This window comes from Lynx rufus, unplaced genomic scaffold (assembly GCF_022079265.1).
Source record: "Lynx rufus isolate CCGP_SWC_20201006 ecotype Redwood Valley unplaced genomic scaffold, mLynRuf1.p SCAF_15, whole genome shotgun sequence".
Classification (NCBI taxonomy): domain Eukaryota; kingdom Metazoa; phylum Chordata; class Mammalia; order Carnivora; family Felidae; genus Lynx; species Lynx rufus.
In genome coordinates this window covers 9,666,360-9,675,306 of record NW_025814829.1, presented here as the reverse complement: position 1 = coordinate 9,675,306, position 8,947 = coordinate 9,666,360, and the positions used below count along the sequence as shown (strand labels likewise).

Below are 8,947 nucleotides of genomic sequence, written 5' to 3'. Positions count from 1 at the left end.
GCGAAATGAAAGTTCAAATCATATGGTGAAAACATACTCTTTCATACCTTCCCAAAACTTCACATTAAGTAAATGGCCTTGCTTGAAACTTGAAAAAAACTTACCTCGAGCGAGGTTTAAGATGAGCATTGACCCCAAAGCCCGTGCAGCTCTTTTGGATCTGCCTTTTAAAGTCGTGTCTCCTACATGTGAGATGCTTGTTCTTGGAAACGCCAAGAGTCACTTAAACTGAAAACTAAGATTGGTACCCCATTCCTTTTGCACATCTCCAGCTCCTGTTTTCAGTTGGTTGGCTCTGACTTCTGAAGCCCAAGTACTTTAATGTGATACAGTGAAAACAACGTATACATCGCATCTATTTTACTTCTATATAGTGTGGTTGAACAGTAGCAACTTAAACCCTGCACCGACTTTCTGGAAAATAATCTTTTTAAATACTTACATATATAAATAATCTTATAGAATCAGCACCTTTTTGTTCCCAGGAGTTGTATTTTCTGTTGTTATTTTTAAAGGGATGTGCCAATTTCTGAACTCCTATCACAGCTATAAATTTCAAGTTATTGACCATCTGAATGAATTGCTAATGATGATTTATCTAGAGTCACACTACAGTCACTTCTCTACTGAGAAACCACAATCTACGATATAGTCCCATATAGCTAATGATAGATACACAGTATTCCTAGCACTAGGCTGATGAAACACCAACCCAAGGTATTTTGTTTAAAGCACACAAAGTAGCAATAGTTTTGGAAACGTGTCCGCACCAAAAAGTTTTGCAACAACACAGAGCTAGTTAATAACAACATCTGAGAGATGATTGAGTGAAAGCCATATATACAGCATTTAAAAATTAGACTTATCTATATTCTTGAAATAGTCAAAGTTTTAATTTCTAAGCTATACATTGGTATTCTATAATAAACCATTAGAGAAATTATTCCTTGTTTTGAAAATATTATTATGATTTTGATGTGTATCTGTTCATAATGAGTACTTGTTTGGAGTTTCAATCTCTTAATTATTATTAGGAAGAACCTTATTACTGGTAAGGAATAGAATATACTACTGTAGTCTCCTGAGGAATTGTACATCCAATATTGTCTCTAATTCTACCCTGTGTCTAAAAGCACACACCACAAGAATCCAAACACCACAAGAAGAACAAGACGACAGTCTCCGAATGCAACATAAAGTTCAGAAAAGCACAGCAAACATGAAACATTGAAAAGCTGAACTACATTTCTTTTGTTTGTTAGGATTACAATTTTAATTACATCTGTGTACATAGAATAAGACTGTTCACATAGTACAGGGAGCAGCTACTAACACTGGTCCATTGGTATAGCATTTGATGGAGGTTACTGTTTATTGGTTATTCAGCGACTGTAGATTTCGGGGGCATCTAATTGATTTCTTCATTAGATTACACCTCTTAACAGTCTGGAACCTGACTGACTTTCTTGCTGTGACAATACTGGTTGAAAAGCACATATATTGGCTTAGCTCTTGGTAAAAACTGCAGATTAATTTAAACAAACATTCCTAAATGAATAAACTCATAAAGATTAGGTTTTAGAATTTGGTCAGGCGTCTGCTGTCTTTGATGATTTTTTTTTTTCCTCAATTTCTGGCATTTGCCTTATTGCCTCTTAAGTGAATACTGGCTCACAGCTCCTTCTGAGACAAGGTCTGTAACTTTGCAAACAGGCAGTATCTCATTCCTAACCACCATGGCAGCTAGAAATCGTATGGCAACTGTACCTCCCGGGTAGAGAGGCGCACTCCTGATAATTCTACGGATCTGTTCTCCATGTGCAGTGCGTAAGATACGTGACTGCTTGGAGTCACTGTAGGTGTAATCTAATCCTTTGTGTCAGTGAACATTTAGGTAAACTGGCGCTCGTGTTAAGAAACTGATGTTTGGGACCAGACTGGCACACAACATAAATTGCATCCGTGATAATATGCACCTTCCCTTCAACTATTGCTTGAGTAAGTTAAATTCCCATATTAATAAATGGCTGAAAAGTGGTAAAGCTGGTACAAAAAAATCTCCATTTGTAAGAAGAAACAAAACATTTTTAAAAATCTTCCTTCAGGATTCATTTGTCCTTCATTATTGTTCATAATTGTTCAAAGCCAGCACAAAATTGCAGTATTCTTATTTCTCTTTAGTATTGCATGAATGAATAAAGCTTAAACTATTCCCTGAAAAAGTTACATAGTAGCTAAACTAACAAATACCTGGAAGACTTGAAAAAACAATTAAGGAATCAAATGGCTGTAACTGATCTAGATGGAAAAGCAATGATAAGAAGCAGCCGATGCAACGTCGCTTAAGTTGTCTAATTAGAGGCTGCTCCCGTGAAAGCTAATACTGCACTCAGTCAATTTGTTTGTGTTGCACTGTACTTTTAGGTACGTTGGTTCTCTCTCTTTGATTCCTTAGTCACTGGGGACGTTATGGTTCACAACAAGCTCACTGGCATCCATATTATGGATTTCCATCCTTTGGCAGGGCTGCCTTCCATCTCTCTTCAGTTAGAGACCTCTTTTAGAAGTTCAGCAGCGGAAGGAAGGAAGGAAGGAAGGAAGGAAGGAAGGAAGGAAGGAAGGAAAAGGAAAGGACAGGAAAGGAAGGAAAGGAAAGGAAGGAAAGGAAAGGAAAGGAAAGGAAAGGAAAGGAAAGGAAAGGAAAGAGACAATTTCCTTACAATTAGACATATGTGAAATTTAGGAGAAAGGGGGAGGATGAGAAAAGAGAAGGAGAAGGAGGAAGGAAGAGAGGAAAAGAGAGGAGGAGGAGGAAGGAAGGACAGAAGGAAGGAAATGAAGGCAAGCGGGAATCAGTAATGAAGAAAGCTAAGAGATGAGGGAAAGGAGGAATAAGGGAAGGAGAAAAAAAAGAGCAAAAGAAATGAGAGAAGAAAGGGAGAAAGGAGAGGAGATAAGGTAGAAAGAAACTCATCGGGAAGATACGGAGGAATCTGAAAGCTGCTTCATAGTCTTGCTGCTAAATTATCAGTGCAGTCCGTTGATTTTTGATGTTGTTAACTAAACTCTAAGTTTCTTCGACATCACTCTTGGGTTTATTTTCCCTTTTTCGGCGTGCAGAATAGGAAGGCCCAGGAAGCTTTTAGTCAGACCTTGGCCTCCAGCATTTCCAAAAACAGTTTGTGCATGGGGACTTTGCCTTCTAGTTTGATGTTGTAGAAGTGCTGCACGGCCTTGGTGGAGGTCTGCCTCAGGAGCGGCAGGGTCATCAGCATCTTGCCGGCCCTGCGCGGGTCCTCCACGTGCTGGCCGGCCTCATAATCCTGCAGGGCCTCGTGTAACACATCCTGAAGCTTCTGAACAGCTTCGACGTCTTCTATGTGCATGGAGTCTGCACAACAAAGCAAAACACAGAGCAGCAATATCAATAATAGTGAGGAAAAAAACCCCAACCGATGTGTAGATTACAGTTATGGAAGTTAAATTAAAAAAAAATTGTTTATTTATTTATGTTTGACAGAGAGAGCATGAGCAGGGGAGGGGCAGAGAGAGAGGGAGACATAGAATCTGAAGGAGGCTCCAGGCTCTCAGCCATCAGCACAGAGCCCGACGCGGGGCTCAAACTCACGGATCACGAGATCATGACCTGAGCCGAAGTCGGACGCTCAACTGACTGAGCCACCCAGGCACCCTTAAATATTATTCTTGAACGACTCTAAATTCTAACCTGTGATTTGCTCAGAGAAGTTTACATTTCAAAAATCTCTATTTTTTCCCTAGATTTCCCTACTGTAGATTATTACCAGTATGGATTGAGAACATGGAAATTACTGCAAAAAATCCATTATTTAAAAGTGTGTGTGTGTGTGTTTTCTCCTAAAACTGAGAAAACAGAGAAGAATTTCTTTTAAGAGATTACAATTTTGGTTACTTTATTCATTATCTCATCCATGTATTTATTCACTCATTCAACAATTATCAAAGGTCATCTGTTAAAAGTTGACCTTTTAATTTTATAATAATTTTATATTTTATAATTTTATAACTTTATAATTATATAATTTTATAATTATATATTTTTATAATTTTATATTATATTAAATTTATATTATATTATATTATATTATATTATATTATATTATATTATATGTATTTATATATAAATTTATTTTATATTATATTAAATTTAAATATTTTAAATTATATTAAATTAAAATTATATTAAATTATAGTTTACCTGTGGAGGTAAAATTGTCTAAAATTATGACCTTGCCCTTAAAAAGCCCATATTTCCCAAAAGTAAAAAAAAAAAAAAAAGTAGATGAGCAAGGTTTTAAGAACACCATGTAAATACACTGAATCTGACACCATGTTCAGTTGTAGAATAGGCAGAAATCACAGTAAATTGCTTGTCCGTTTAAGATTTTCAGTGTCCTATTAACAGTTCTTTAAAGCATCTTTCCACAGCCTGCTTCTAGTGAAAAACAAATGAAGTCTTTAGATTAATGAGTTCTGAAATATTTTTCACATTTGTGAAGGTGAACTTTAAGTGACTAATTTAAAAATCTAATTCAATCAGGCAAGGAAAGGGTTAACAGGGTTGCCACAATTATTCTTTTGAGAAATGTGAGATGCGAGGAAAAAGAAAAGTTACCGCTGTAGCTCTAAAACAGACACTTAATTATATACAAGTTTGAATCATTTAGCACGTTTTATTGATTCTGATGACAGTTTATCTGTTAATTACACATAATGGAGTCTTTGGGGGATTCTTCACGTTTAATAATTCTCGTTCTCTGAGAATGCAGAGCTCTAAGATATATGTAGTTAGCCTAATCTTTCATATAATTCAAATAACAGGTCACACGCACACAAGAGAGGAAATGTAATTTACAACCAAGTGGCTAAAAACATATGATAAAAAAAAATATGGCAAAGTAATTAAAACGTTGGTAGCTGTAACCAGGAACATGTTTTAAAAACTCGTTTGTATTTTGTTGTTTTTTTCTGTTACCCTGTCAGTTTTAAATTGTTTCATCACATCGTTGGTAAACTGACCACTATTTACATTAGGTGGTTAATAACACACTTCTCTAAAAGAGTTCTGAATGATCTGGAACAGAGAGGCTTATTGGTGTTTCCCCGCTCAAGACTCAACTCCTGCCTGCCTGTTTGAGCCAAGAGAAGGAACTCTCCCACGTGGTTAATGTTGCTGGTGGTGGAGTGGAACCCAGGACATTCCTCGGTACTTAACCTAGCCTTTCCCTATGGATAGTTGCTAGCTAGGCTTCTCTTCACTCTGGACCCTTTCGGAAATGACAATCCCATCCACTTCCTATGTGCCTTCTCATAGCAATAGCACACGTAATTGTCAAAGATGTCTAACGGTTGGTAACGTTAGTGAGGGAAAAACTGTCATGCAGATGACAACATGGGCTATTTGTTTTCTATTTTTACTCTTAAATGCTGTCTGAAGGGAAATGGGCACAGACACACACTCACGGTGAGTGTCCAGGTACAAAACAAAAACAAACAAAAAAGCACACCAAAAAAAAAAAAAGAGAGAGAGAGAGAGAAAGAAAGAAAGAAAGAAAGAAAGAAAGAAAGAAAGAAAAAAGACCTTGCACATAAGGGAAGGGAGATAAGGTGGGACCTACTCAATCTGTCCCGGAACTCAAAGCACTCTGCGTGAAAATGGGAATAAATGGGTGGGGAAGAGAGGAATTGCATCCTCACAGACAAAATTAATACGAAAAAACTTGTCCCATCGGACCAAAAAAAAAAGCAGAATAAATATGATAAATACACCACATATTAAGTACCTGTTTGGGGTGACACCGCCTTATTTCATGTGGCACTGGTAGTGTCACAGTTCGGCTTGACTCGGGTTTCTTTGAATCCCATTATGCTGCCAGAATGCGTGACGCTGCACATGGCATTTCCTTTTTTTAAAAAGTGAGTTATAATTATCCCCTGAGTTCACATTATTCAACTTGCCATCTTCACCAAGAACCTTCTCTACAACATTTTTAATGAAGACATTTCTAGATGCATGTAGAGCATTCTATTTTACAAGGGACAGAACCGATTATTAGAAGTGTCCTCTTCAGATCTTCCCAAATCTGTCTACAACTTCCATTCTTTGGTCCTGTTCCTAAGTATCTAAACGTCCTTCTCCATGGCAGAGCTCTAAAAGCCGGAAGTGAGCTGCAGTCACTTCAGCCCCCGCCCCAAGCCTTGCCTTCCCCACTATTCTTGCCCAGCAGGAGATATATTATAGGATGTCACAGGAAATGAGGCGAGAACAAATAGCAGAGAGATATGCTCACAAACAGCAATTAAGACTTCAAACTATTCTTTAAAGGCTGTGATTTAGCTTGAGAGATTTAAAAATGATTTAATCAAATTACTATGATAATTTAACTTCCCATTTACAGAAAAGATTCTAACTCATTCTAGCTTTACCCATTCTCGGATCTGCTAATACTTTAAATGCAAACTCACTAAATCTGAACTATTTAATTAGACCATGATTCAGCTGGCAGACTGCTGAAGAAAATATTAATCTCCATTAGGGATCCTAGTTCAAGTTCTGGCTCTGTGGCTTTAATCTCTGTTTTGTTCTTTTGGCTACATTTATACATTTATGCCAGGCTCAATAGAACTGGCATTAATTTATGGAATTATTTAGCACTGGTTGTTAGTGCTGGTTTCTTTTTAACTTTATATTTTAAAGGAAACAGCCCCAGTATTTGTGCTAATGAAAAGCAGCAAAATTTAATAAAGGGAATCATAGGCTTATGAACTAACTAGATAGGGTGAGGCTGTACATTAAAAACACTGGGTCAATGGTTAAGAAAACTAGGATGTCTGGGCCCAAGCCCAGGCCTATTATCAGAATATTGGAGCTAGATCCAAGGCATCTTCGGTGGTTTTAAACATCTAGGTGCTTCCATGGCCAAGCCAGGGTTGTTGAACTATAAAACCATACTGCTAAAAGAATCCAGATTTCAAAAGATAACAAACATTCAAATGATACATACATTGTCACCCATATATTAAATTTCAGCACTTAGTAATAAAATAGAACCCTCTCATTAAGTGCCAATATTTTACTCTGTGATGTGAGATCCTAAAGGAACATGTCTAGCTGAGACCATTTACTTTGGGAAGAGAGCTAAATATCCTCACACCTACAGTTGCAAAATTCAGTGAGACTCAGAGCCATTGCAGAAGAAGATTTTATTTTTGCATTTCACCTGGCATAAAATACTGCCTTTCTCTATGGTAAAAATTTTAACTATTGTGGGCATGGGCATAGCTACTCCAGAATGTCCAAATCCTATCTGGGAGCTGTCCTTAAGACAATATCTTCTTGGCAATATTTTCTTGGCAATACTTTCTCAATGGTTCCAAATCTTATTTTGAGGGTGGAAATGAATATTAAAAATAGGCAAAGCATATTCAGAGCAAAGTCTAGTACCTAATATAAATCAACACTCAAGAGTAACCGTTTTTTTCTGTGGAACCCAAGTGTTGATTTCTTTAGTGTTTGTAAATTGCCTACATGAATAGGGGAAATGAAAGGTGAGCCAATGAGACTCTCTGATCACTAAATGAATGAAGCACAACATGATGGAAAAAGAAGTGAGCAAAGGTCTGTTTTCTAAAAGATAATTTGATCTCAAAAGTTTTATATGCAATATATGTCTAACAGTGACTCTCGTGGTTGCAATCAGCTGGAAATTGAGGGACATTTGTTGACAACAATGCAAACTGGCTCTTGATTAGCACTGATACTTGATCCTAAATTTCCAAAAGTGATGCCAATCATAAACTTTTAACTAAAAATCGGCAGGCAGGATTCTAGGAAGATGGCAGTGGTGGCAGCAACATTTTTTAATCTCTTCAAATCTGCACATAAAAAAAAAATAGAACTAAATGGCCAAACTAAAAACCCACAGACAACACTTACAAACAAAACTAAGTGACAAGGTATCCCCAAGATACACACACACACACACACACACACACACACGAGATCAGAATTGTGTGTGTTCCTAGTTCTGTTCACTGAAGAGACCTAGGAAGGATGGCCAAGCCAGGAAGGGAGAAACGAATAATGAGCAACCTAGCACCCAGATTGTAATTAGATTCCAGGCTTCAGCTGGGAAATGTTTAAGGTAAGAACAGAGCATCTTAAGCTGGATAGAAAAGACACTATCTACAGTTACTAAATCATTCAGAAAGATTCCAGAAGCCAACCTGAAGAGATTCCTGCTGACCCAAAAGAGGGCAATTTGAGCTTCCAAAAGGATTATAATTGCGACTGATTAAAATCCACTGAGTGTGTTTAAATACATTTGGTTATAATGGTATTTGAAAAAGGCCATCAATTCTTTGTTTTGAAAACTGGTGAATGACGGGAAAGAATCAAGCTCTTATGTAAACCGTATCATTGGTAATCAGATAAGAGATGAACAAAAGCGTCACTTTATGTAAGTATCCCAATGGTTGAAAGAAAACAAGAGATGAAAAAATTATAAATCATCATTTTTCAACCCTCAGTGACAAACAGATTTAGGCAAAGAGCATCAGCAGCTGCTATCATCCCACTGAGACAACCAGACGTTATGTGCCTCTCAAATGAGCAGCACACCTCCTACAGGCGCCATAGGGATTGCTCCCGAGTTTGGTTAAGTCTCTGGATCCAATTTGCCGCCAATTTGCACAAATGCAAAGGGCAGAGAAACCGTGAACTGCACCTGAAGTGTGCAATCTGTAAAGCCCTGACTGTGGGAAACTCTGCAAGTCACATGCCCTGGCTTCTTCAACAGAAAAACTGTAAGAAAATGAAAATGAAAGATGAACTTTTAGATTAAAAGAGTTAAAAAAAATCCATTAAAAAATTTGTTTTGAAATGGGCAAGACTAGACTATTATGTCTG

The 8,947-nt window shown here is 37.3% G+C and overlaps 1 protein-coding gene across 3 annotated transcripts in view; it reads right to left on the bottom strand.

Moving 5' to 3' along the window:
* Window positions 1–3,146: 3,146 nt before the first annotated feature.
* ESRRG (estrogen related receptor gamma) overlaps window positions 3,147–8,947 on the bottom strand; it is a 225,769-nt gene continuing 219,968 nt past the window's right edge. For all 3 annotated transcript variants that reach the window (XM_047077227.1, XM_047077228.1, XM_047077229.1), the window contains one exon: window positions 3,147–3,391. In XM_047077227.1, coding sequence (XP_046933183.1) covers window positions 3,147–3,391 — 245 coding nt within the window. The remainder of the gene's footprint in view (window positions 3,392–8,947) is intronic.